The 27,054-nt window shown below is 45.6% G+C and overlaps 10 protein-coding genes across 10 annotated transcripts; 4 read left to right on the forward strand and 6 right to left on the reverse strand.

Moving 5' to 3' along the window:
* The first annotated feature begins 27 nt into the window (after positions 1-27).
* Positions 28-4,072, forward strand: C8R40DRAFT_1122895 (uncharacterized protein). The gene is made up of 12 exons (XM_046228874.1): positions 28-541; positions 600-755; positions 821-1,102; positions 1,155-1,241; positions 1,301-1,814; positions 1,874-2,485; positions 2,539-2,687; positions 2,737-2,799; positions 2,856-3,072; positions 3,126-3,163; positions 3,228-3,482; positions 3,535-4,072. The coding sequence occupies exons 1-12, from the start codon at positions 146-148 to the stop codon at positions 3,877-3,879; spliced, it is 3,114 nt and encodes a 1,037-aa protein (XP_046082226.1). The 5' UTR covers positions 28-145; the 3' UTR covers positions 3,880-4,072.
* A 60-nt stretch (positions 4,073-4,132) lies between these two features.
* On the forward strand, positions 4,133-6,655 carry C8R40DRAFT_1152955 (Alpha/Beta hydrolase protein). The gene is made up of 8 exons (XM_046229571.1): positions 4,133-4,403; positions 4,460-4,758; positions 4,812-4,901; positions 4,950-5,559; positions 5,618-5,713; positions 5,773-5,875; positions 5,931-6,051; positions 6,119-6,655. Exons 1-8 carry the CDS (start codon positions 4,271-4,273, stop codon positions 6,497-6,499), a joined length of 1,833 nt encoding a protein of 610 aa, XP_046082227.1. The 5' UTR covers positions 4,133-4,270; the 3' UTR covers positions 6,500-6,655.
* A 26-nt stretch (positions 6,656-6,681) lies between these two features.
* C8R40DRAFT_569390 (uncharacterized protein) lies at positions 6,682-7,945 on the reverse strand. Its single transcript, XM_046235487.1, has 4 exons — positions 7,544-7,945; positions 7,253-7,466; positions 7,125-7,201; positions 6,682-7,060 (listed from the first exon to the last, which is right to left on the reverse strand). Exons 1-4 carry the CDS (start codon positions 7,806-7,808, stop codon positions 6,774-6,776), a joined length of 843 nt encoding a protein of 280 aa, XP_046082228.1. The 5' UTR covers positions 7,809-7,945; the 3' UTR covers positions 6,682-6,773.
* Positions 7,946-8,505: 560 nt separating this feature from the next.
* C8R40DRAFT_1055286 (amidohydrolase 2) lies at positions 8,506-9,936 on the reverse strand (the record flags this gene model as incomplete). Its single annotated transcript, XM_046224994.1, has 6 exons — positions 8,506-8,792; positions 8,885-8,961; positions 9,032-9,253; positions 9,304-9,566; positions 9,680-9,704; positions 9,806-9,936. 6 exons carry the CDS (start codon positions 9,934-9,936, stop codon positions 8,506-8,508), a joined length of 1,005 nt encoding a protein of 334 aa, XP_046082229.1.
* A 373-nt stretch (positions 9,937-10,309) lies between these two features.
* Positions 10,310-11,408, reverse strand: C8R40DRAFT_1072681 (uncharacterized protein; the record flags this gene model as incomplete). The annotated part of the gene is made up of 2 exons (XM_046226493.1): positions 10,310-11,070; positions 11,126-11,408. 2 exons carry the CDS (start codon positions 11,406-11,408, stop codon positions 10,310-10,312), a joined length of 1,044 nt encoding a protein of 347 aa, XP_046082230.1.
* Positions 11,409-12,237: 829 nt separating this feature from the next.
* On the reverse strand, positions 12,238-13,742 carry C8R40DRAFT_1055172 (WD40-repeat-containing domain protein; the record flags this gene model as incomplete). The annotated part of the gene is made up of 6 exons (XM_046224987.1): positions 12,238-12,576; positions 12,634-12,907; positions 12,956-13,018; positions 13,071-13,345; positions 13,392-13,591; positions 13,643-13,742. The coding sequence occupies 6 exons, from the start codon at positions 13,740-13,742 to the stop codon at positions 12,238-12,240; spliced, it is 1,251 nt and encodes a 416-aa protein (XP_046082231.1).
* Positions 13,743-13,791: 49 nt separating this feature from the next.
* C8R40DRAFT_1174837 (uncharacterized protein) lies at positions 13,792-15,011 on the forward strand (the record flags this gene model as incomplete). Its single annotated transcript, XM_046232244.1, has 4 exons — positions 13,792-13,976; positions 14,029-14,641; positions 14,693-14,785; positions 14,832-15,011. The coding sequence occupies 4 exons, from the start codon at positions 13,792-13,794 to the stop codon at positions 15,009-15,011; spliced, it is 1,071 nt and encodes a 356-aa protein (XP_046082232.1).
* A 308-nt stretch (positions 15,012-15,319) lies between these two features.
* C8R40DRAFT_1055135 (uncharacterized protein) lies at positions 15,320-15,784 on the reverse strand (the record flags this gene model as incomplete). The annotated part of the gene is made up of 1 exon (XM_046224983.1): positions 15,320-15,784. A coding segment is annotated over one exon (465 nt), but the record flags the coding sequence as incomplete, so codon positions are not given.
* Positions 15,785-16,728: 944 nt separating this feature from the next.
* On the forward strand, positions 16,729-21,011 carry C8R40DRAFT_1072685 (uncharacterized protein; the record flags this gene model as incomplete). Its single annotated transcript, XM_046226494.1, has 8 exons — positions 16,729-16,833; positions 16,879-17,260; positions 17,368-17,388; positions 18,754-18,927; positions 18,970-19,166; positions 19,218-19,592; positions 19,649-19,782; positions 20,375-21,011. 8 exons carry the CDS (start codon positions 16,729-16,731, stop codon positions 21,009-21,011), a joined length of 2,025 nt encoding a protein of 674 aa, XP_046082234.1.
* Positions 21,012-21,775: 764 nt separating this feature from the next.
* Positions 21,776-22,213, reverse strand: C8R40DRAFT_1055280 (uncharacterized protein; the record flags this gene model as incomplete). The annotated part of the gene is made up of 1 exon (XM_046224993.1): positions 21,776-22,213. A coding segment is annotated over one exon (438 nt), but the record flags the coding sequence as incomplete, so codon positions are not given.
* Positions 22,214-27,054: the final 4,841 nt, after the last annotated feature.

A 27,054-nucleotide genomic window follows, 5' to 3' on the forward strand; every position in this document is an offset into this window, starting at 1 on the left:
CATAAGCGCCCGTGGCTGTTGAGGGCCGGGTAGGCTGTTCCGCCGTCAACGAAAACAGTCATCGTGATATGATTTCTTCAATGGGAACCCAATTGAACACAGAACACTCCTCTTCTTCTATCACCCATGCTATCCTGACCGAACGATGAATTGTCACCTTCAAGTACCAAGGGCACCAACAGATTTGCTTCGCCTGGAAAGCATCAAGATCCTTGCCAGGCTTGAGCTTATCATTGAATTCAGGCCCTGGATTACTGCCAAATCGCATCGAAGAGAACCTGCCTACAGGGTCCTTTTCGATTGCTTTTCTCTCGGTGCTCCGCTGGGTGTATTACTTGACCTGCTCGGGTCTCCTGCACCCAGTTACCTCAATGTGGACGTGGACAGTTTTAATTTCGGTCTTTCTCTTGCAGAGAGGGAAAGATTCGTTCAAAGTTTCATCCAGCGTGTTAATATTCTTGAGATCCAAGGAAGACTGTCGTATGGAGAAGTTTTACGCGTGGATGATCTCTTCAATGGCACCAGTTCTGGTTTCATGAAGGTGTGTATACAGTCACTAGTGTGTTATGGCGCTTCATTCAACCAGGTTCATTTTGAAGGTTCTCAAAACCGTCAACCGGATCCTTTCCGCCTTACAAGACTGCTATCCTGGTATATTTGTAATCGCAAAAGATACTGAAAGCCGTAAATCTACTGCTATGGAAGAACTCGTGGAAAGTGAACATATTCATGTTGAATTCCTACGTATGGTCATTGTGGGTTAATCTTACTATTAGAGTCCATTACGTCTTCCAACTGTTGATTTGTGTACCCCACGCAGGACCACGCCGCTTTTCTATCTTGCGAGTCAAAGGCTCTAGAAACCGCCCTGGAATCTGTGGTAGTCATTGAGAAAAGATTGCGGCAATACCATGATCGTGTGCTCAGTTCTTTTCAGCAGGCTGAACTGGACTCTTCCTTTCTTGGTTCTCCAGACTGGGAAATACTGTTTTCTTTTGACCAACAATCCGTCCAGAACAACATGGCATCGACTTATCGCTCTCTTTGTACTTCTTATGTATCTTTGTATGAATATTTTGAACAAATTATAGGCACGCTCGAGGTGTGTCGGTTTTTTTTGAACATTGGTTTCATTTCATCTAAAAATACGACAGCCGGTTCTCGCAGCGCACGCTCAGATGCTCCTCGACATTCTTTCCTATCTTCCTACTCGAATATCAGATTATTGTGAACATTTACAGGTATATCTATCGCCATTTCCTCCATTGCCAACCACATCTCAACACCGTTTCTCATACAGCACATTTTATCACTTACCCTCCCCGACACTCTTTCTACTGAAATTCATCGTTCACAGCATGATACACTTTGCAGCACCATTCTTAAAATGACACACATTTCCGCTGGGATCAACGAAATGAGCTGGGAACTTCGTACCTTGCGCGCTGTGAAAATACTCAAAGGGCGTGCTTTTCATTGGCACTCGCTCGGGACCTCACGTAGCGGACCAATCATTGACCCGGCTGAACTTGGAACACTGATTTTAGATGATGAGTTGGTCGCCGAAGATACTGAAACAACTTCGGGTTCTGCTCTATATCAGATTTTTCTTTTCGATGCCATGCTTTTATGTTGTTTACCTGGACCACAAGGAAATAGTCGCCGTCACGGATACAATGACGAACATTTAGGCTCAGCTAGATATCCCGTTAGACCATGGGAGCTGGGCCCGGCTCTAAGAAGAACTGTACCTTTAAACCTTATTTATGCTATTCCGACCAAGGAAATGGTGGAGTTACGGCTGCTCGATTCTGGTAAGCAAAAACCGCGTTTAGTTTCTTGATTATCGTGCCAACATATATATTGCATCCAGATTGTTTCGAGTTGGATTGGAGTCCAAATTTAAATCAGGATCAAGCATCGCGTTTCGCTCTGTCTACATTGAGCTTATTATTTCAATGTCCTTCAGGACAAGGCCAATACAATCAATGGACCTCCGCTTTGGAAGAGTTCGTTCATACGGTTATTGATGCACGCTACACATCATTCAACCCAGGCGGAAAACCACCTCATTCAAATACCAAAATTGAGGGATATGATGGGGATGACGGAGATGTTCAGAGCCTCGCCCTGTCAGAAGACTTTCCCGACGACTTATCAACAGAACTCGCCAAATTTAATCTTAGCCCTGAATCCAGCAACGGTCGACGTCATTCTCATCCTCGGCCGTGGAGTCTCATCGCTAGGAAAGGGCCTCACTCGGAGTCGTCTTCGCTTCATCAACAGCTGCTTGAAGAGGAGGGACAGGAGCTTGAAGACGTTCTCAGCCCAAACATGCTTCCAACGCTGTTTACCTCCATCAGTATTGGGAGTAAAGGTTCTATCACTCCTTTGAGCCCGATTGCTGTGGGTGGTGTAATGCGGGATCCAACAGAATTCCAACACATGGTGATGCCTCCTACGCCTCCGCCCGAAGGTGATCTTGGTGAGCTGGTCATCTGCTCAAAACTGCACGATAATCACTCAAACATAATATAGTGTATGAAATCGCAGTATCAGAGCGAGTCATGGACTTTACCGGTCAAATCTCACTAGTGGGAGGATGCGCAGTCGCAGGAGGCGGATATTCAGATGTCTGGAGGGCGATCCTGAACAGTAGGAAGGACGGACACGGACAGGAGTTGAAGGTACGTGTCATTGATTTTGAACTTCATCCGTGCTCTGAATTTGTGACAGGTTGCAGTGAAGGTTATACGATCGAACTATGGTAATCCTGAGAACGAGATAATCCTAAAGAGGGTAAGTCTTCCATGCCTTAGCATTTTTCAAATGTTGATCTGCTTTGATCATCTTAGAGACTTGCTCGGGAACTTGACGTATGGAAACAACTAAATCATCCAAACATCCTTCCTCTTTACGGAATCACATCCGGATTTGGACCATACGATTCTCTGGTATGTCCCTGGATGGAAAACGGAAGTGTCAGCCGATACATGGAGAAGTGGGGTGATATTTTGTCTATGACGGATCGACTGCAGCTGCTCTGTGAAGTAGCGGAGGGTCTATGTTACTGTGAGTCGTTCGTATGTTCTATCATCCAGACCTGACTCAAATGTTTGGATTAGTACACTCTCGTGGTATCGTACATGGAGATCTCACTGGCGTGCGTCCGTTTTCCACCATATATTTCCAAATCTCCGAAACTCTACTTATAATCGTCATGATAGTCTAACATATTGATTGACGACAACAAACATGCATGCCTATGTGACTTTGGGCTCTCAAGCATAGTTAATGAATATCAGGGCGCGTCTTCGACTCACTCGACAATCAGCGGGGCAATACGCTGGGCCGACGCCACCCTGTTCATGGCTCAAGCTGCTCAGTCGGAAATGGAAGAGCCCTCGGATGAGCAGCAAGGGATAATGCCAATGCTAACAGCAAAGAGTGATATATACTCGTTCGGCAGTGTCACTTTAGAGGTAAGTAAGTGTCCGCATCTAGGGCACCATGTAATAATTTAAGGATTTTCAGATCCTTTCTGGTCGCATACCATATCACTACATCCGCAGCGATGCCCAAGTCATCTTTGAACTGGCTCAAGGTAGAAAGCCTCGCCGGCCTAATGCATCATTCATAACCGATTCTCAATGGAAATTCATCTCAACGAGGTGCTGGCATGATGTACCCGACCTTCGACCCGATGCAGAGGAAGTAGTAAACACGATGCGGAGATTATTGCGTGTTAGTTTGGAGTTCCGTCGACACACAGGTGCTGGTGATGTATGGGACACAGAGTCGGGGGAAATGTCTCTGTGGGGCGAACCTAGTGATATCTTGAATTTAGCCCGTAGGCATAGTGAGCCTCTCTCATTCTGATATCAGATTCCGCGGTCAGCGTCCGTTGCGCCGTTGTGAAGAAGTGTGAAGATCGGTGAAAGTACACAAGTAGTGTTTGTACGGATATGATTTGGAACTGCTATTTCAAATGGTTTTAATTCTCTATGAAGCTTTGTACATCGAACAAAGTGGGCATTCTCAGTGTGAGATCAAGCGGAGTGTGAGTTGGCGCCATTTCGTCCAAATATGGAATATTTGTTCCCGTTTTGGACGAAATTAGTCGGCAGGCAAATTTGCAAGTTCACCGTTGTACTTCGTGGAGACTCCATGGATCGTGCTCCACCTCTACGCGATTCGGGTACTTATAGATTCAACCTCGCGTACCCTTTCCTTATTTCTCTCAACACACTCTTTCATTGCTTCAATTGGCATGTCCGCTGTCTGGACTGTCCTCACGCTCGTTTTATCCATTTGCAGCCTCGTTAAATCCCGCTCATGGAGTTCACCGCACACATATCAAGGGATGCCTTTATATGCATATAGTGAAGAAGGATGGCCTCAGTGTATGTTACTCTTTCGTGATGTGTTTTCTTTCGCTAAACTTGACACTTTGCTACAGATTTCGAGGTCGTAGATTCCCTACCTAACGTGACTTGGACTTCCCCTCGCTCTTTTGCTGGTAGCATATCTACAGAGACGCCAGATATGCCCAACAACACCCTCTTTTTCTGGGGATTCGAAACATTCAATGGTTCTATAACTTCAACGAACTCAAGTGATCCTTGGGTGGTATACCTTGCAGGAGGGCCAGGTTATTCATCCATGGCTTCGGCCCTTGTGGAGAACATTGGTCCAAACATCATGACTCCAAGTGGACTAGCCCGCAATGAATACAGTTGGCATAACTTCACTGATGTGGTATGTTGAAGTTGTGACCTCGAATTCATGATCTCTAAATAACTCGATTCAAGTTCTTCGTCGACTCGCCTGTTGGTACCGGATATTCTACGTCAGGACTGGGAGGGGCTGCGGGAGACGAGGAGAGAGTTGCTTCAGATTTCGTACGTTTCTAATCGTTTTATCTTTTGAACCAATTGACATTAGATCAGCTAGCTTTCCTTGAAAACCTGACGAAAGTGTTTCCTGGGCTTCAAACGCGACCACTCTACCTCTTGGGCGAATCTTACGCAGGACGCTTCATACCTTATATTCTCAAGGCCTACTTCGGACTCGATGCCTCTCGCCGTAGTGTGCAATTCCGCAAAGCTGGCTGCTCCTCCCCTGCCTTGTTGGACGCCTCTGTTTTCGAGAACATCCCGATTTTGCAAGTAGTGGAGACGTACCCTCAGTTGATTGGGTATGATACAAGCTTCTATGACTACATCCGCGAGCAGAATCATCTGTGCGGGCATGACTTGAATCTCACCTATCCGCAACTGGGAGGCAAGTTTCCTTCAATCGAAGTGAAGTACGGGAGCATCGGAGATCGGGTGCCCGGACTGAGTCGAAGGGACTCAGACTTGATCGGAGGTAGCAACCGGAATGTGCCACCCAAGAATTTCAACTCGCCGTGGAGTAAGCGGGCTAGGTCGCAATCCCGTCGCCAAAGTGACTCTCCTGGCTTCAACACAACGCTAACGGAGAAGATCAACGATTATTATGGGTGCGATATCAGAGATATGGTGTTTGAATACACATTAAATTACACTTACCCGTGGTGTGAGTTCATTTTACATGTTTCATAAATGAGCGACTGATAATGCGTCTTACGTTGTAGCAGAACTCAAGGATGCAAGCTACTTTGATATCACCGACATTCCATACGTAAACAGTCCCCGGGCAGGGTTTGTGCGACCCCAGCACTGGATGAATGGTATGTGTGTTCATACGGGCTGCGAACCACCTCTCAAATTTTCGTTTTTTATTCGGCAGATAATACTACACGCAGTGCTATCCACGCTCCTCATAACAAAGTCTGGGACTCGTACATACGTTACGAGTGGGAAAATCCTGAGGGCATTGACTCGAGCTCTCCGTGAGTACTTCTCTCCACTACTCACATGCACAACAAAATCGAGAATGAACCCTAGATCCATTGATTTCATGGATGAGCTTATGGCCAATGCAACAGCGGAGAATATCGGGATTTTGTGGTTTTCCGGAAACGATGATGCACTAAGTGCACATTTCAGCTTGGAAGTCGCGATACAGGTACGCGATGCATGCCATCCTCCCACTTTTATGAAACTTACCTGCGTGCTACGTTTCCTGAACTCAGAACACGACCTGGGATGGCATCCAAGGGTTTACACAACGTCCAAACACGACCTGGTACGACGACAATGGGATACCTAGCGGAATCGTCCACGAAGAACGAGGGCTTATGTATGCATTGGTATATGGGGCAGGCCATCAAATCAATACCGTCCATCCTGAGCGTGTTTTTGCGTTCATTCGTGACTTCTTCGTTGGCGATATGTACACCGGACTAGTCAATGCCACTGCAAAGGACACAACTACATCCAATGACCCAGGAGCTTTACCAGATGGTGTTGTTCCAGGTCAGCGGGAGATATACTATGGCTCTAAAACTGTTACCTGGCCCGAAGCCACTATTACTGCATTTAATAACCACCTACTCAGCACAATGTTGGACTAGACCAACAAATAGAATTAGATGAACCGTGCTATAGAGTCTAACTGTTACATACTACCTACTTTACTTTGTAATGTACATACCCGGACATACTTATTGGACCAGGACATACTATCCAGTAGAACGGCTTGCACAATACTTATTGATGCTTTCAGAACGCATTTATGATTATTCACATGTGCGAATTTTTTCTGTCTCGTGCCACTCAGATCTCTTCATCCTTTCCGGTCTTTGAACTATTAGATACAGCATTTAGTACACTACTGATCTACCACTGTCATCCATCCAACTTGAGCAATGCAATTGCCGTCTCCCTGGTGAATTTTCTCAGCTCTTCTTCCGTCAACTCATCCTCGAGCTCATCCAGGAATACTTTTCCGTCCTCCATAGTTTCAAACGGATAATCAATCGAATACATTATCCTCTCTAATCCAATCTCCTCTTTGTGATACTCAAGCAATGCAGGGGAAAACGAACCCGATGAGGTGGTCCAGATGTTGGTCTCGAAATACGACGAAACATTGCGGAGCATGGGCATTCCAAGGACTTTTTGGCGTGCGATTTCTATGCATAACCGGTCCGAAAAGTTGAGTTCGAATGGGATAAGCTTATAAGCTTGAAAGCCCACCTTTATCTATACGGTCCAAGTCAGAGGGAATTCGTTCTCCCATATGGCCTACAATGATTTTCAAGGAAGGGAAACGACTGAGATATGGTGAGCTCGAACCAAAGCAAAAATGCGTCGCGTGTACTTACTCGAACACTCCATTCGTGCACAATCCCAAAATATGGTTCGATAATGTTACGGCAAACTCTTGTCCAGCGCCCCTCAACCACGGAGCTTGGGTATATAACAACGTGGAAATGGGCGCGACGTTTGTTCTGGGATGGAAGTAGACTGGAACGTCAAGCTCAATGACCGTAGACCAGAATATATCGTATTCCGGTTGGTCGTAAAAGAGGAGGGTGTCTGTGAAGAGGGAATGGACGGAGGGATGCTCGCCTTTAGCAAATTTGTATCTGGCCAACCGACTTAGGCAAACTCACCATTGTTCGCTCCACTCTGCTGATAATCATTCACTAGTGCACCAAGGAATCCTAGCTCCTCTACCGTCCTTCTCAATTCTGCTGCCGCTGCGGTTGCATTGTGCATTGACAGGGCAGCGAATGCTCCGAATCTACCGGTGCTATTCCCTGCTGAGGGATCAGATATCTGGGCCGCCAACTCATTATTAATGCGAACTGCCGTTGATTCAGCTGTGGAAGGATCCGATATGCCTTGAATGCAAGGTGAAGCACAGGAGAGAACCATCTGATTGTTACAAGATTGTTATTGCGTCCATTACCGGAAAACAGGGGAAAACTTACAAAATCCACTTGCGTTGCGACCATATGGGCAAGGCGTTGATTATGTATATCGAGGAGATTGGCATTGAGTTCAGCACTTGTTTGACCTTGAGAGAGTTGGTTTATGATCACAATAGGCCAATACCAATTCAGAAGATACTCGAAGTACTCACCTAGTGGCGGAGCCGCAAGACTAGCAACGATGATTCGTCTTCTTTCACAACGATACGAATCAGGACTTACCTCACGCCCAACTCGGGGACCAACCATGCCTCCTCCAACGCAATCGAACCATTTCCTGTATCATGCCAGTGTATTGTGCGGGCCTCAACATGTTGGTTGATGAAGAGCAGTGTGCTAAACACAACCGCTATAAACGCAACCTGAAGTGGTGGCATAAGACAAATAGCACTACAGGCAAGGAACTGGAGAACTAGGAACTGGTTGAAAATACATTTTATATCACCGCAATGCAGGCAAGGCGAAACACTACGACTACTACGGAGGCTAAAGAACTAGTAGTTTCATTCAACAGATGGAATCTTGACACTCGGCCGATGTACCTCGCTACCATACTCGACACCTATCCCCACCTGTACTTAAGATAGGTGTCAATTTGAATCGGCCGCGGGAAGGAGGCACAAGAATGGGTCACTAGCAGGTCAATCGTTAAGCTTGAGTAGTTTAATTGCCGCTCCTCTTTTCAAGCTCAACAGCTCTTCTGGCGTCAGCACCTCATCCAGACCATTCACCCAAGTCGCCCCGGAAGGTATATCCACGAATGGATAGTCGATAGAAAATAATATCCTATCCAATCCGATTTCCTGAATGTGAAATTGGAGGAGAGTAGTAGCGAAGTTGCCGGAAGTGGTTTCGTAAAGATTGGTGTGGAAATACGTCGAGACGTTGCGGAGCATTGGCATCCCGAGAGGTACCTGGCGGAGGAGCTCTAAAGACGATATGAGTATATTAGTTTGAATATAGGACAAAATGTCTAGCCCAAATGTAGAGACAAGAGATTGTAACAACAAATCAACTTACGCGTGTCAATACGAACAAGGTCTGACGGAATTCGCTCTCCAAGATGGCCTACAATGATTTTGAGATCAGGAAATCGACTGTCAAGGTCATAAATTAGAAGACCCGATGAGTGAAACTAGACCTTCAATTGCCAAATGAGAAGCTTACTCGAATACCCCATTGGTACATAGCCCAAGGATATGGTTTGATAAAGTGACGGCGAACTCTTGTCCTGGGCCTAGAAGCCACGGTGCATGTCCGTAGAGCAAGGTCGAAATAGGTTCAACGTTTGTACGCGGGTGAAAATACACCGGCACATCAAGCTCAGTCACCATTTGCCAGAAGATATCAAAGTCGGGCTGGTCGTAGTAAATCAAAGTATCTGGAAGACTTTTTCAGTAGTTGTGCTTGCCAGGAAAGAGGGGACTGAGCGTCAAAACATGGGATACTCGCCATTATTTTCTCCACTTTGTTGATAATCGTTAACAAGCCCCCCCAGGAAACCCAGCTCTTCGACTGTCCTTTTGAGCTCCGCAGCCGCTTCCGATGCATTGTGCATTGATAGGGCGGCAAAAGCTCCGAAACGAAGCGTGTTGTTAGAGATTTGAGCAGCGAGCTGATTGTTCACATTGATGGCCATTGCATTAGCAACAGTGGGGTCGGAAATGCCCTGAATGCAAGGAGAGGCACAGGATAGGACCATCTGACAAAGTAACATAGGTGAAGTTAGTTGTATTATGTTGAAAGATTGTCAATAAACAATAGGGAGGTAACAGTTCGAAATCAAAGAAAAGTAAAAGCGTACAAAGTCAATACCATTTTGATCCATCTGCGTAAGCCGCTGATTGTGGATATCAAGAAGGTTAGCTCTGAGTGTCCCCGTGTCACTACACCCAATATTGTCAGTGTATCTAGCGGTACCAAGCAAAAAAAAAAACTTACGTTGTAAGTTCAGGGATTGTCCATGCCTCCTCGAAAACTATTGTCCCGTTCCCTGTATCGTTCCATACACGAGCATACACAAAGGAGAAAACAACGAAGGCCACAATGAACGAGTGAGATAGCTTAGCCATAATAATCGCCCCACACGCACAAGGTCATGGATTTATATCCTTGAAGAAAGCGAGAAGCCGCTAGTTGTGAATAAAGTTTACATTCTAGCCTGTCGGCTCATCTGAAGCAGCCATATTTACTCAATATCTTCACTCGACGTTCCTTTCGCTTGAGAAAAACAAAAAGGGAGGTTTCACTCGCATCCAATTGGGTTGAATCCTGGTCTAACCGCCATACCTGTTTTATTTTCAGGGACAGATTTATGTATAGATTACACTCACGAAAGCCACATGAACCTGTTATTATATGGCTTTATTCATGCTTTTCACGATCAAGAAGATGGGCAGACAACGCGCTTCAAAAAATATACGGTTCCACTGCGTTTCTCGTCAATCAACGTTCAGATAATGAAGAAATGATAAACGTACAATCACAATCGTCATCGAAATCGAATTTTTCCAACCGTCGATCGAGATGTCCAATTCCGAAATCGTCTGGCACATCTGCAAGGTCTTTCCACGGGCCCCAGCACCCAAGGTCTTGATCTTCATCAACAAAGCAGCCGATTGGAGGGGATATCGGGACTGGTGCGCCTTCCATACCAAACACGCCACCTCCGCGATGATGCTCATAACCTAAATGCAGCTCTGTTTTGACTTCGAAATCTCCTTTGACTCGCGCCTCGCTCTCGATTAAAATTTTCGCCTTCAAGTCCGTTGGTGTAGGAGGCATATAATGAACTTTTCTTTTGGTGGCAGTACTCGGGAGAATTATCGCTTTCTGGGGGACTGCAACCGTATGACATGTTTTTTGTACTTCTGCCGTCGACGAGAATAAATCAATCCGAAATACCTTGAGCGTATTATCACTGCATGTGAGATAAACGTTTGTCGATGTCCAAGTGAGTGTGAAAGGAAAGCTTGATACTGCGATTGAACTCTTTTGACCCAGATCAAGCCGTGTTCGATGTATTAAACGAGGCGGGCTCCTCGTTGTCTTGCTTTCGGAAAGTCGGTAGGTTAGAACCAGCAAAGCGACTTTGATTCCTATTGCATCCTCCATTTTTTTAGCAGGCTTGCGTTGGCCTTCGAAGGCAGCAATAAAAAGGTACTGTCCACAGTTTGAGAAGTGACATTTCACTGATATATGAGCACCTATCAAGGAGTAAATAAATGAAACAACAGTAACAACACGGATATTGAAACTTACTATTAGAAGTTGTCAGCCGCAGTTTTCTCGTGAAGTACGACTGGCATGAGAAGTCTGCGAACAAAACATCACCTCTACCAATTGGCCACACAATCAGTGACTTGAAGGGATGAATAGCAGGCGGAGAATCATAAAGGGAAATAGGGAGTTCCTGAGTGAAGTGGAAAAGTTTTGCAGGCAGCAAAGGGGATTCATCGGAGGACCTAATCAAAAATACTGATATTGAAGCTTGAAGTTCAGGTCGTGTCTTGAAAAGAGCAGTCGGTCCATAGGCATAGTACATGTAAGCGTCTTCATCGTCTCCATCGTCTTCATCTTCATCACACTGCGCCTGGAGCAATAAATACCGGTCGAGAAATTGGCTGAGAAAGTATATGGAAAAAATTTCCTTTCTCAGTTGATTTCTTGTTTAGGAAAGTTTACATATCATAGGATAGAAATTTTATGCGAATTATTTTCTCTCCCAGTTAATATCCTGCGAAAGATATTTAGTGAGACTAATTTCCCTTTTCGACGACAAAAGAAACTATTTCTCAGTTATAATCCCAAAGGGAAAAGAAATTGGTATTGTTTTTCCTTTCTGAAACAATTTCCCTGGATTATATTTTCCCTTTATAGACCGAGAAATGTATAGGAATTGTTCTCCTTTTACTTTTGGAACATATTTACTTTTCCGGTCAAGAAACAAATTGACCGAGAGGCGGGAGACTGTTACCCGACTCAAACCCGGTACAAGTCCCATCGATGCCAGCTCACTGGGCGACACCGACAAACGGGGTGATCTGAGGGAAATCAGCTTCCCATTAGTCTCAACTAACATCGGGCTTAACCTAACCGTACGTGACTGGGGCTCACTCCAATACTATACGCTCCAGAGATGATTAGAATTAAGATACAAGATTTACATCGACACATATTTAGTCCACGACGACAAGCGCTTTCTCAGAAACATCCGAGTTTAACTGGCACTTGTGTTCCCCATTGAGGATTACGTGCTTCTTCGTCCTGTAGGTACCATCGGCATATTCATCTGAGCTAGTCTCTCTGCGTGAATTCTTCTTGATGTTTTTTTCCAACTTTCGTCTCAAAGAATCGCGATGAAAAAGAGAAATCTAGGCCCTCTCATCAGTCATAAATCCAACAATCTGATGCAAATAAGTACGAACCTGAGATGGCTGAACGTGTAGAACATCGAAGTAACCTAAACAGGCCAAGGAAAACATCACAATGCCTAGGATACGCATCCACTTCCAAACCTTCTTTGGCAGGTAGAAGCCAATGAGGATAGAATCAGGGGAAGGATCAGCTGAAGAAGCCATTGAGACATCAGTTGCAAGATCGGAGAGGATTTCTTCCGCTGTATTTCGCTTCTCGAAAACAATAACATCTGCCACCTGTTGAGCGGTGGAGCCCGCGATAGCAATCAAGTGTCGCTCAGGCAGGGTAATTGTCTAAGGTGTAAATCACTTGGATATAACAGGTGAAAACTGTAACTCAAGAACACTTACTGCGACGGGCTGAACAAGGCCTCCTCGAGGATAACTGAGGGTCTGAAGAACCTCTTCACTGTTGACATCGTATACTAGAGCACAGCCGCGATCCGTTCCTCCAACAATGATGTTCTCCAGTTCTCCAAATGTGACGTGCTTGGGAAATAGAACAACTGGTGTCTCAGCGGTAAAAGTCTTCAAAAGTTCGAGGCTGCCGAGGCGATAGAGTTGAAAATTCTTTCCCGTAAAGGCAACGAAGTGTTTGCTTGTGTTACTCAAGGCAACAGAACCCCTGACGCAAGAGTGAATAGCAGACCAAACATAAAAAGTTCCTCCGTACATAATTCCAGGCCCATGAGATTTACAATACTTTATAGCACCAGTTTTGTAGTCCAAGCAATGACTGATGTGGATTAAGTAACCGTAAGGGCAGAAAAAAAACAGCGGTTACGCACATTTCACCTCCATAGAATGGAAACACAAAAATATCTCGAGTAATTTTGCACATACGGACTGTCTTGGGATTGACGTTTGGATCGAGGACAGTGGTAAACACTTGAGCGAACTCCCCAGATGAGGATAAAGTCCAAACGGTGACGCGTCGGTTGACCGTCGCTGCAACAACCCTTCCAATTCGGCCGGAGGCAATGTCTTGTTCATAAACATCCATCGAGAGTATTTCATCTTCTGCATTTTCTATCGGAGGAACTCGGAAGAGTAATTGGAAAGACTATATACATATGAGATACGCTTTGAAAAACATTGTGTGTCTATACCTTGGTGTCATCTTTCCAGTCCCAGAGTATAACGTCTCCTCGCATGGAACCTAAGACCAAAATATGGTGCTTATTTTTCTGAAAGTAGACCCAAACCGAGGTGGTTATAACATATTTCGGATTTTGAGGCGCGAAGAGCATATGAGGAAGGGGGGTTGCAGCAGAAGTCGAAAGGTCCCATACACACACGCCACTGTAGCCTTAACAATGGAATTTTGGAGACAGCTGAACAGGGAAACCAAGGTACTTACCAACAGCAGAAAGAAATTTTGCCTTGCCTGAAAAAGCCAAAGATACAACGGCATCTCGTGGACCTGACAAGGTGGAAAGTGCTTGATATTGAGAGCTCATCGAATCAAGTAGTAATAGCAGAAGTGTTCAAAATATTAGTAAGGAATTTATGACGGCGACTGCCGACCGGTCCTCTCCCGTTCAGGTCCATGAGGCTTTACAGTCGTTGCTAATGAACAAGGACCATTATCTTTCTGTTCATCCGCCCTTTGAAGTTGTCGCTTTCTATTTCCCTTTTCGCTCGCCTTTATCCTTAATTCTTCAGATCCTTCAAAGGGAGCCAGTATATAAAAGGTGCGTACTATTTTCATTAAGGTATCCTTTACTCAGCCATGAATCCCTACAGCAATTTTGACCATCGCCCTCTATGTGCGGACCACAAGGAGATCCATACTCCTTCCAAAGCATCAAACCCGACTGACCACGTCGTTATTTCTCCATCTTCCGGACCAACACGCACGCAGAAAACCTCACGCAGAGCATCACCCTACAGCAGTCCTTCTCCGGATCCTGAGCCACTACCTGTTCGACACAATTCGCCTTCACCCCCATCAACTTTGTCGTTATTTTCGTCCATCGAGTCTCTGTCTAGTGAGCTCGAGCATGATTCTGACCGAGAGCGGCTTGCACGTTCGCGAAGCACTAGACGGGTCTCCTTCGTCTCCGACAATGGATCCAGTACATTCTCCAGATCCAGAGATCACTCTGCTTCGGCCACAGAACATACATCTACCTCCAATTCCACTCTAAACGATTCAGCCCCTAAAAATGATGGAAGAAAGGCTCGTACGTCTTCGGCAGAGAAGAAGCACGATCCACCTCCCCTTGTCTTCGAAGATGATTCCGATGATGACTTTTTGATACCAAAACCACCCGGTGAAGTTGGAAGGCCAGGTCGCGGTGGTTACTCCCTGTTTGAGGTCTTATCGTGGCCAAGGAAAAAATACGACAAAGTAAAGGTACGCATCTAGAATCCTTGGACTGCACCATAAATCATCAAGGCATTACAGAAATACATCAATAAGCTTGTCGAAGATAACCTGGATTGTGAACTTCCGATGAGCGAGCAACGTGCGGTAAACGTGAAGAAGGTCCGACATGAAGTAAGTGAGAGTCATTGTAAGATTCATGCTCTGACTTTTGTGCTAGGCTGTCGCGAAATACGTGTTCTTGAAGGAATATAGGGGGTTCTGGGCCCTCGACGATTTCATTCGAAACCATCTAAAATACCAGAAGTCCGTGCTTCGGAGACAGAAATTAGAGAAGATGGTAGCGGATGTCCGTCCTGCGGTGGTCGAGACGAAGGGAGCGAAGCGCACAGCAAAGTGATCATCCCCACTCAATTGGCTGGACCATACTTATCTATTCTCGTCTATTCTCACCCATACATTATGCTTGTTTTATGACTGCCGTCTTCCCGAAAGTCCCTCTGATTGTCCGCTTTGAATAAAACTAGTCTCATTCAAATTTATGTACACATGGTTACGAAACAGATATTTTGACAAATGTACATGTTAAGGCATGCTGGGTAGCTCTTTGGCTTCGCGGAAGTGAACCCCACCTACATGGACATGTTCTCGGGAACCAGAAACCTTTGGGTAGGCAAGCTAAGGGCAAAGGATTTGAACAAAACATTGTCATTTGCATAGTGATTCGTACCTAGGAATAGCAGTTTCTTCATCAATCGCGATTGCAACATTAGCAACAACTCCTTTTTCCATTGCATTCAGATAATCGGGGTGGTAGTACGACCGAGGGAGATTTGCTGGAGGAGAGCGCTCGACACGGTCATATCCACGGATCCTAGGAAGCTGTTTTCGCCCAACGGCAGTGAATATGGATTTTTCGATCTCTCTGGTTGAGTCGACTCGGTCATAGACTATATTGAACCCGGGATTGCGGAATGCAGGCTCATACACAATGATCCCCTGCTGTCCTTGAGTGTCTAGTGTTTCCTCATCGTCAGACATTCCAACAACCCCGAGTCGGTTCAAGGAATCGAGTATATGAGCCCAACAAGTGTACTGTTCCACATTGCCGAGAGTATGTGCAAGATTCGCCATAACTGAAGCAATCTGAACGCGGCGATCGAGTTTCTGAGCACTTGTCAGTCAAAATAAGACCAGGGTGCAAATAAATGTACGTACATACTGGCGCGACCTTCTTCTCCGATTCTCAGCTTTCTTCCTTTCATAAACATAATCTTTGACGCCAGCCTTGGCCTTGGAAACATCAAGGAAGATACGGGATGTCCGCTCTTTGAAAAGTGCACACCAGTCCATCGTTTGCTCATTGATTCCATAATACACGGGGTTCAAGGATGCCCGTTCCGATGCCTCATTAGCAAGAACAGAGATGACCATCTGATTCCAGGGTGAATGTCGCATTTTCGGGGCAGTATCCGCAGAGAGGTCAAGCTTTATTGGAGGGGTAGGCAAAGCATACACGTTCGGGTCTGCAAGGTATAGACCTAGCTCATCGGCGGGGACAATGAACTCCTGCCATTCAGTAGGGTCATCAATATTAATTAGATCGCGGAGGACCTGTCGCGCAAGTTTCTGCAAAGATTCATTAGACAATCGCGCACATAGCTATAAAACAAAGCACAGACATTGACATGTCGTCTTATTTCCGTTTCCGTATAGGGCCTTCAAGATTAGGAAAAGTTAACACCAGGGGGGAAAAGCAGAACCGATTCCTTACATCTCTTGACAGTTGAGCTGGGCAAGGTTCCTGTAAGCTACGAGAGGAAGTAGAGTCTCAGGATATTAGAAAGAACATGCATGCCGCCCTTAAGTGATCAGTAGATTATCGATTATCTAAACAAATCAAGTCAGTTTAGCGCCGGGTGTTGTCGCGACTCCTGCTCCCCACTTGCATGGCCTCATACAAAGATCTACTTGCAGGTTTGAAAGATGAGCCTTTGGAATCTTTACATCGCTCTAATGTACATAAAACAACCTCCTTGGATGCACGAACCCATGTGTCTATACAAAAATATCAAAATCTTTTGCGTACCGATGAATCGGAGTACAGTCAGAAAGTCATGGCTGCTGGGATTTCTTCAAACCTTTCCCGAGTTGATCCTTCGCGGTCGAAGTCCATAGACGCTATGTTCGAGGAATTTCAAGCAGAAGTAACCAAAGAAGCTGTAAGTACCTATCACTATCGAAATATGGATATCAGAACCTGATAGGACACATTACAAAAGGTCAATTCTATGCTCAGTAACAAGGTATCATCGGGTAGCTCAGTGGTTTCAAACGATTCGTTGGAACCGCTACTGGTGCCTGATGCCCAAGGTCGTTTACAGTTCGGTGATCCGAAGAAACGCAACAAGCGCACCACTCGAGCTTTAGTCACCGTTTCAGGCTTGACCCAGGCGATTCGCAAACTCGAGGAGAAGATTCAGCATATGTCGCCATCTCACAACATGACAGAGATACATGAAACTCTATGCGTAGTAGAGGACGGATCAGAAGTTCTTCGTCACCAAATTTCCTTCGTCACCCGTTCTGCCATTTCCGAAGAGGTCACAAAGGCGAGAGGGATGCTGGATGCATTGGATCAGACTACTAGTATGTGGAGGCTGAAATATCCTGACTCTTCGCCAATAAAAATCAACAACCGTATGCATCTTATTCTGAATTTTATGTTAGTCTATTCTCAAGTAATCTATATTCAGGAAAGTACTTCTTTGATCCAGGTGAGGGGAAGAACACTCCAACCATCATCGCCTATTGTCTCGCTCTTGTCTCCCGGGTTTTCGAACGGACCGCACAGCGTGGCGCAAGCTTGATTCTGAAGTTAGTGAAGATGTTTGGGTTTTCGATAGCAATCTTAGGTGGCCAGGGGCTCAATTCTGACCAGGAGGCGACGCTCGCTGGTATTCCTGAAACCATTGAGACACTGGAAGGCAAATTCAATCTAGACGTTGATTGTGTTCCTTATGCTGTCTGTCCAAAATGCAGCTATACACATGCTCCCTCCTATCCGAACGACCCTTCCCATCCCGTATATCCATCTGTTTGCTCAGAAAGGAAGGCTCCATCAGAGGAACCCTGTGGTGCATCATTGCTGTTACACGGGAAACCTCTGAAGATTTTCGAGTACTATCCCTTTTTCGATTGGTTCGGAAAATTTCTCGCACTTCCTGGCATTGAAGAGTACGGCGATAAATTCTGTGACACCGTTTGCAGCCACCAAACCATACCCAATGACAAAACAGATCAGACAGATGGAAGGTTTTTTCACGAGTTCCGTGCACATGATGGCCAGCTATTCATTGCAAATCGTGGGGAAGAGGGACGTTGGTTCTTCGTTTTCAATGCGGATTTCTTCAACGTCGAAGGGAATCGCATTCGTGGAAAGACATCTTCCACTGGGATGATGGCCATGAGTTGTCTGAATCTCCCATTAGAGATTCGAAACGACCATGCCTACCTCTACATGCCAGGGATAATACGAGGTCCACACGAGCCCAATGCAGGTGACGCAGAACACTGTCATTATCTGAGGCCGTTGATAGATGACTTGGTGAAGGGGTTTACGCGAGGTGTTCGACCCTACGCTACATTTCGCACTCGCAACAATGATATTCCCTATGGCCGTGTATCTCGTGTTGCTCTCGCCTTAGCGTTGATGGATTTCAAAGCGGCACGACCGTTCTGTGGCTTTCTAGATGTCACGTCCCACCACTTTTGCTTCATGTGCGATTGTTGGCATATATCCCATCTTGGGCGCACTGATTATGAGAATTGGAAACCCCTCGATGATGGACTACTGAGAAGAGCGGCTGAACAGTGGCGTAATGCCTTGCTTAAGGATCGTAAGGCCATTGAAGAACTGTTCGGCACCCGGTTTTCGGAACTTTGGCGTCTTCCGTATTGGCGTCTCTGTCAAATGGGTATTGATCCTATGCATGCAATGTTTCTCATCCTCCTTCAGAGGTATTTTCGAGACATCCTTGGCCTTGACAATCCCGATAATTCCAAACAAACTCGCAAAAAGCCTAGGTTTAAACTCGCATTTTATCACCAATTCACCCCGCCTCCCTCTTTGTCATCATTAGTCCGGGAGATGGAGGTGCCGCCGCGACGATGGAGCAGCGTAGTCGGATATGTTCCACAGCCAACAGACGAGAATCGACTATCTTTATTAGACTGGACTCACCTCTCTCCCGAACATCGCGCCTTTCGCCAAACTAGGCTAGAGTCTCTGAAACTCGAAATTACTGCTGATAGTCGTGCGTTTCAAGCAGTCATGGAAATACTGAATGATTTGTCAGAGAAGGCTCCCGAAACCTTGTCAAAGAAGAAAGTATTATATAGGAAAATCCATAAGCAGAAGTGGAACGTCATTCTCTATATATGCGACAATTTGGCTATATTTCCTGATGATAGATGCCCACAACATCGGGCTTCTTCAAAAATCACAAAAGCTAATGTGACGAAGGAACAATTGACTAATATACTGATAGAGTGGGTGCGTGTTTCTCTCTCTCTGTCTCATCTGCTTGTCTTGAGTAATATCCAGCGTATCAATGGGATCCAAGAGACAGATGATTTTGTATGGCCCTTCTTCACGCCAAAAAATGTTCCACCCCCTGTCACGCCATGGGCCCGTGCTCCCAATGATCCTATAGTCACGACCCGCAAACTTTCTCTGCAGGAATGCTCGGAACTCCTAACGGAACTCAGCAAATCCATGAATTTCACTTCTGCATTGGCCATTGGCAATATCCATCGGGTTCTTCAACAACCATTAGCTCGAGGTGAACCAGAAGACGAACTTCGGAAAGTCTTGAAGAAATTCCCTGGGGATTCTTTGGCATTTGTTTGCATAGACATTGAGCGTCTCCCTGCCGGCAAATTTTCTAAGGATGATATGGTCAGGCAACTGATGATTTGGGTATGTATCAGTGTACTTGCTTCATGTTAGTAGTCCTCATTGTTCTTGTTTTTAAGAGGATGACGAAGCCACTTGAGCAATTGAATGCGACGGATGTGGATTCTTCAAGTCTTTTGCAGAGAATTCAGCAAGTTGTCCGCGAAGTTCAGACCCCAACTTGGGTGTCAAACCCACCTCGAAATGTTGGGCTGTATGAAGCCGGAACCTTGAAAGCGGACCACTGGAGGACCCTATTCTCGATCCACGTTCCATTGGCTACTTTGAGTTTGTGGAAAAATACTTCGCCATTAGCAGCTACAAATGCCTCCAGTATGACATCTGTTGTCGACACCACAATGCACTTAGTCTGTGCATCTGCAATCATGGTCAAACGCAAACTGAGTTCGAGCCGCCGCGATCAATTTCGTCATCTGCTACGGTTGCATGTTTTGGGGCTCAAAAAGAACTTTCCTGGATGGATCTTTCCTACCCACCACCTCGCATTCCATATCTTTGATTTCATGGATTTATTCAGTGGGGTTCGTCACTGGTGGCTCTTTCCGTTCGAAAATCTAATCGGAAAACTTCAACGTATCACCACAAACCACAAACCAGGTCAGTACAAAGGTTTAAGCTGTCTGTTTCATTGCTCATTTTCATTGTGAAGGCGAATTTGAACACACTATCCTTCACTCTTTTTGCAAAGGGGCTTCCTTTCGCCAGTGGCTGATGCGACCCAACGCTCCGCCTTTTCTTCAATACTGCCAGAAACTTCTAGATCAGGCGTATAACTATGACCGCAGGCCTGAGGCCACTCCCAGTGGTACTGTAACACCTGTTGTAACATCGGGTCTCGTCATCAGTAATTTCAGGCAACCAATCTCAAAACCTGCCGTTGCAACATCGAGGCTATTGGATTTACTTGGAACAAACCCGTATGAGTCTCTCACTCGTATTCCTGCACCTAAAGGTGATTACACAATTCCAATTGAGGATGCGTTAGGCAACAGCTTCATCTGCTTCCGACCGGAAGCCAAATACCAACCGGGACAAGAGTGGCTTGCAGGCCAGATTCAACACATTTTCAGACGAGAGTGCAATGGTTCTATTCAGTTTGCAGTCTATAGAAGTCAACCTGCGTGCGTCACAGATCCGTTTTCCGATTACTGGGAGGATGGTTTCGAGGCCCAAATAGTCTCTTCGAAATTTTCCTGCGACCTTGAAATTGTAGACCTGGATCAAGTTGCTGCACACTGCGCGAGATGGGCTATATCTGATGATCTTGTGGTGGCCGTCAACCTGTGCTCTGTGAGGAGTCATGTTGTTTATTGTTCGTTCAATGTCGTTAACACATTTGCAGGATTGATTTCATGGTCTTTGTTGTTGCTCATTGCCCGTATCATCAAAATTACTATCTCAGTGGCAGTTAAGACTACATAGACACTGTACTATACCTCAATATAAGTTCTCTGTGCAAATTTGACTCGGAGCGTGTGCGAAAGATATGAAAGGTTATATTAATATGCAAGCATGTAAGAGCGAAGACAAGCTACATATTATATCTACCACAGGTACGGCATTGCATTCACAAGAAACCCCAACGTCCTGTAGTTGTGTAGTCGGGCTGCTCGGGTATTCATCTCCCGCCTTCCGGCTCACCACCCCTGCTAGGTTGAGGCTCAACGTGATTGGATCTAACTAGTATCCATTGCTTCGTTATTGTGCTCATTGGGATCAAATCCTCCGAAATCATACATCTCGATATCATGGTCCGCAAGCTTGAGCTCGGCCAGCTCATGTGGCATGAGCGCAGCCAGATATTCTTTGCGAAAGACACTCTGGGGCAGTCCGAGGGGTGGAGGCCTGTGATCAATCTTGTCAGTGCGGATCCTTGGAATACGAGGGGCTCCTGCTCGGTGAAAGATGGCTGTTTCCATTCCAGGAGCACTGTCCACCATCTTGTAAAGTTCCTCGATGACGGGCTCTCGCCAGTAGAGTCTAGAGACTTTCTTGACATTCTGTTTCATCGTTATACCCTCGATCTCCACATCAATCACCCCGTCCTCCTCTTCAGACTGGCCCGCATCCTCGATGGTTTCAGTGATTAGGAGTGCATGTGACCAGAACGCAACCCCCTCTTGATCACCCCGTTTCCGGCACTCCTTGATCACAAGTGTTGTGATGTCTGAGCGGGATGTCCGTTTCTAACAGACACAGAATTTAGCATTCGTTGGCCAAAATAGGAAAGATACACCTACTGCATGCCGAAGGCTGACTTTTGCATTTCGTGTCTTGCGTTCATTATCGGCAACGACCAGGCGCAAAACGCGAGCTTCGTGGGTTTCTCCAGGCTGACGCCGCGCTTTGACAACTAGCTTGAAGATCTCGTAGAAACGATCAGAGAATAGTTCTACCCAATCGATAGCCTCTGGTCCAAACCGGTCATCTTTACATTGCGCAGCAATTTCCCCTGCTTTAGCTGCGAAGTGGTGAATAAGTGCCCGGTTCCAGGGTGACTTTTTCATCGTTTTCGTATCTGGTGCAAATTTATCGATGCGCGTGTTGCGAAGCTTGGGACCATACTTGACAGGATCCTTGATATGCAGCTCCTGCCTTTCTTGAGAGATTCCGTCCCTTGCGAATATGGCCCAAATCCGCCGAACATTGAAGCCTTCACATAATAAATCTCGTGCAAGTGCCTGGTATCATTGTCAGTCCAACGATGAATGTATCATAGAGGACATATCTCACATTGACGTGGAGCTTAACTTTACGTGGGTCATATTCCTCGAAACCTTTCTTTTCCCATACTTCCTGTACCCGGCTATCGTTAGTTTCTGCTGCGTCTTCACGATCCAGAGGGTATATCCCTCCTTGGTCTGCCTCATCTTCATCATCCTCGTTAATGATGTTCGCTTCGTTTGATTGCATAGTATTTCTGCTTCCAGAGGGCATCGGTATTTCCCTTCCTTTGCCTTTTTCAGTAGACTGGATATGTATGAATCGAAGTTAAAGGCAAGGTTTGATTGACTGTAAAATTCCACATACTGAACTCGATTTCTGACCGGAGCTGTTCGTAGGCAGCAACAGCTCGTCATCCGCATCTTCATCGGATTCGTCCCCGAGAAAGTTGGTGGTATTTCCTTTGGTACGTATCTGTAGTGATTACAACTCAGTTGAATCCAACTATAACTGCGACGAGAGCGCAAACCATAAGCTTACCGACTTGAGATAAGGTGAGGGGTTTGGTTTGTGCCAAGGTTTGACCGGCGACGTGGCAGTGTTAGTCTGCTGTGGAATAGTCTTGCGAGAGGTCTGAATAGTACGTATTGAGCCTGTAACCAGAAATCCAAGACGATGAAATGATACTCACCAGAGGTTTAGGTAGTGTCCAACGTGGATGATTTCTAGCCAGTCGATCGAGTTCTGCCTGGACCGGAGCATTGGCAAGTGTTCTTCCTAGCCCCCCTAGAGCCCGAATGTCATGTGCAATATCTCTGTTCATTGGTTGCCCGCTTAAAGTCGTTGATCCCAAGTTAGAGGAGGAGGGGGTCGGCATATGGGCAGGGGTTCTTGGAGAAGGCACTGAAATTAGGCGATGACTAGTCGATACTCTGGTCGAAGGTATCGAAGTTGATGTCAAAGGCTGCGTGCGATGAATACCTGAGCCCAATGCCTATATGACTTCTTCAGCTGCGAGGGAATGTGAAATTGAGTGTGGGATATTTGACATGCCTGGAGTTCTCGTTGTAGTTTTTGAATTTCAAGACTCTTCGTTAAATTTTCGTGCTGTAGAACAGCAATTTCGTCCGGGAGTGCAATATCCGTAGTTGTACCGTTTGCCTATTGAAAATTCAACAACACATCACAGGAGTAAAAGACCAGTCACTTTGAAATCTGCAATGATCGCCTCTAGTCGATGGTTCTCCTTCTTGAGATTCTCAAAATCCCGATCTTCTGAGGCGACCTTATGACGTATACTTCGCAATTCAGAGATGACCTCGCTCCGCTGCTGGACTGCTGTCTTGAAATCAGCTTCCTTTGCTTCCAGCTGTGCTTGTACTCTTTCACAGGTAGCCTGTAAAAGGTTGACTGCTGAACATGCCAATAATGCATTCACGTACATTTAGTGTATCAAATTTGCCAGATAAGATATCATATCGGGGCTGAAAGAAATTAAAATAGATACAGGTTAAGTTCCACAACTGGCAGCACTTACCCTTGCTATCCAATTGTCTTCGTTGCGTATTTCAGTTTCCTTATTCTACATAGCATTATCAGTACTTCGATAACATCAAAATTGTGATTACGCTCACCTTTGAACTTCGAAGTTGATGTTCCAAATGTTGGATAAGCTTTGTCTTTTCGTCGTCGACATTCTGCGCTTTCCGAACTGCAACTGCGGCCTCATCAACCAACTGTTTCTTCTCGGTTTCAAGATCCCGGATCTTCTGACTAGCTGCTGCAGCTGCAGCTGCCGATTCGCGATCACGCGTTGTCTTCTCGTCGACAAGACCTTGGATTCTTCGATTTGCTGTCACAGTTTCGTCAACTAGCTTCGCCTTCTCTTTGTCGAGGTCTTTGATCTTCTTGGTGACTGCTGCTGCTGTATCCGCTGATTTGCGCTCAAGTGCTGCCTTCTGACCCACAAGCTCTTGGATTTTTCGATTCGCTGCTGTTGTATCGTCAAGCAATGTTGCCTTCTCCTTGTCAAGGTCTTGTATCTTCTGACTGGCTGCAGACAATGCGACCGCCGACTCTCGCTCCAGCATTGCCTTCTCATTGTCAAGCTCCTGAATTCTCTGGTTTGCTATCGCCATGTCGCCTTGCAGCTCGAGAATCGTTGTCGCATTACTTTGCTCCAACTCTTGGTTTCTTTGGCGGGCTGCTACTGCCTCATCGACCAATTTCGCCTTTTCGTCGACTAATCTTGCCTTCTCCTTGTCAAGGTCCTGAATCTTGCAACTGGCTGCAGTTGCTGCAACCACCGAGTCTCACTCCAGTGTTGCCTTCTTGTCGACAAGTTCCTGGATTCGCTGATTTGCTGCTGATATGTCATCTCGGAGCTCCTGAATCGTTCGTGCATCACCTAGCTCAAGCTCCCGGATTCTTCCGCTGGCTGCTTTTGCTGCATCTGCCGAGACTCGCTCCAGTGTCGCCTTTTCGTCAACAAGTTCCCGAATTGTCTGATTCGCTGCCGCCATGTTGTCCCGGAGCTCCTGAATCTTCGTTGCATCGCCTAGCTCAAGCTCTTGGATTCTTTGGCTGGCTGCTTCTGCCTCGTCGACCAATTTCGCCTTTTCATCGACAAGGGTTTGTGCTCCTCGGTGGGCTTTTTCTGCCTCCTTTTCTTTCTCCTCGTTCAGACTGGCAAGTCTGCCCAACACGTCTTGTAGTTCATAACGATGACTTTGGAGCTCAGCCTCTTTCGCGGCCTATCGCTAAATAAGCGACTATTATGAACTGAACAAAAATGAACTCACAAGACTCTCTTCATTCAATTTCTCCAATTTCGACAGTGCGCGCTGCATTTGTTCAATCTTTGCTTCTGCTTGTTCCTGAGCATACGATTGGATAAGGAATGGGAAATGAAATATGACAACTCTAACCTTCAGGGATGTGTGCGTTGTGAGCAAATTGTCAAAGTTGATTCGAAGTGAGTCTTGTGCGTTGGTTACTTCCTGATGACTTATCTGCGCATAGTTTGACTTACTTGAGCGGTGACAAAATATTGAACCGTACCTTCAGTGTGTCATGGTCTTCCTTCAGCACACCAAAATCATTCAACAGCTGCTGATTATCTTCTTCAAGAGCATTCTTTTCTGTTTCAGCCTCACGAAGCTTTGTCTGCATGTTGGAGGCCTCGGATGTAAGTTCGCTATTGTTGTCCTCTAGCTGCTTGATTTCTTCCGATACCCTTGAAAGTTTATTCCCCATTTCTGTCTTCTCCTGTGCTACGAGCTTAAGTTCGCCATGGAACCGTGAGCAATCTGACTGAACGTCAGATAGTTTCTTCGTGAGCTCCTGAAATCATGACTGCATAGTTAGTTACAAAGCTGGTCTTTCTTCGAACGACTTACATCTATGGTTTCCTTTTCAGCCTGTTGGAGTCTCTCATGAGTCATGGGATTCGAAAAAGTAAATTGAGCTCACGTTGAGCCGAGTAACGCCTTCATCCTTCAACTTTTTAACCAAACTTTCGAGATCTATCTTTGTTTTCTTACAAGAAAGATTCAGAACTACCTCACATGTCATGCATTGTCAAGACATACCCGCAAACCCGTGTTTGTCGAAGAAAGTGACGAATTGGACTGTGATAGAGCATCCAACTGTAGCTTGAGATTGTGACACTCAAGCTACAGTAAAGGTATTTAATGTCTAGCCGATTACATTCCATTTAACACACGTACCTCTAAGTTTTGGGCAATCGAGTTTTCCTGTATTCGAATATATGAACCACATACGATTAGATATAATCATAAAATTACCTCTGAGGTGTCTCGTATTCTGTCCAGCTCGGCTGTTTGAGTGGATAGATGCTCTCGCAATTTGTCCAGTTCATGGTCTTGATTATAGACACGACTAATTAATTCTACATTCTTTTGCAAAAGCTTTGATCCAGGTCAGTAGAACCAGGCAACAGATGAGAGACAAAATCTCACCTTCTTATGTGACATGTCCAACTCGTCTACCTTGGCCCATGCACCTGAGTTTTGTACCTTGAAATGCTGGTGAGCATCCTCTATATCCATTTTTAAATCCACAATGTTTGCTTCAAGAACGGTAACAAATGAATTCTTCGATTCGATGTCTGAGGCAAGTGACTGTAATTCTCTATCTTTGCGGGCTAGTACATCTTCTAAGTCGTGGATCCGCCGCCGATGACGAGGATCCATCTCAATGGCGGACAAGACACGTATCTTTGCTCCTCTTGAAGTGGTTTCTGCCTACGAAACTCGTCAACCGGGATCGAAGATTGAACAAAGGGTGCATACATCAATATCTGGTGCTTCCTGCCAAAGACATTGAGGTAAAGCGAAAGTAAAAACGGCAAACACGTACTTCAATTTGCATCAATGAGCCACCCCTAATCGTTGCAACAGATCCTTCCATTGTTACGTCGGACTGAACGATACTTTCAGCATGAATAGAGTGAATAGAAATCAAGATACACACTTTAAAGCTGCTCTGTGACGTGTCAATCTCCATAGCGCTAGAGCTTCTCCTTTTTCTAGTATTGGAACTCGGTCCAGCCATTATGAGAAATTCGGAATCGAAACAGCAAATAGCATAATACAGTGGAAGTAAACTGTCCCACGCTGTTCCCCTCTTCCGACCCGACTTATCCGATGAATTGAACGAAGCTTATGTCTTTGTTGAAAGCACAGCAGTACATGTGTGTAATTCATGAGCATGAGTAGATGAAGGAGAGCACATATATATATAGATTATATGGGTATCATGTACACTTTCACTCTATAAG

Source organism: Lentinula edodes (assembly GCF_021015755.1).
Source record: "Lentinula edodes strain Le(Bin) 0899 ss11 chromosome Unknown C8R40scaffold_39, whole genome shotgun sequence".
NCBI lineage: Eukaryota > Fungi > Basidiomycota > Agaricomycetes > Agaricales > Omphalotaceae > Lentinula > Lentinula edodes.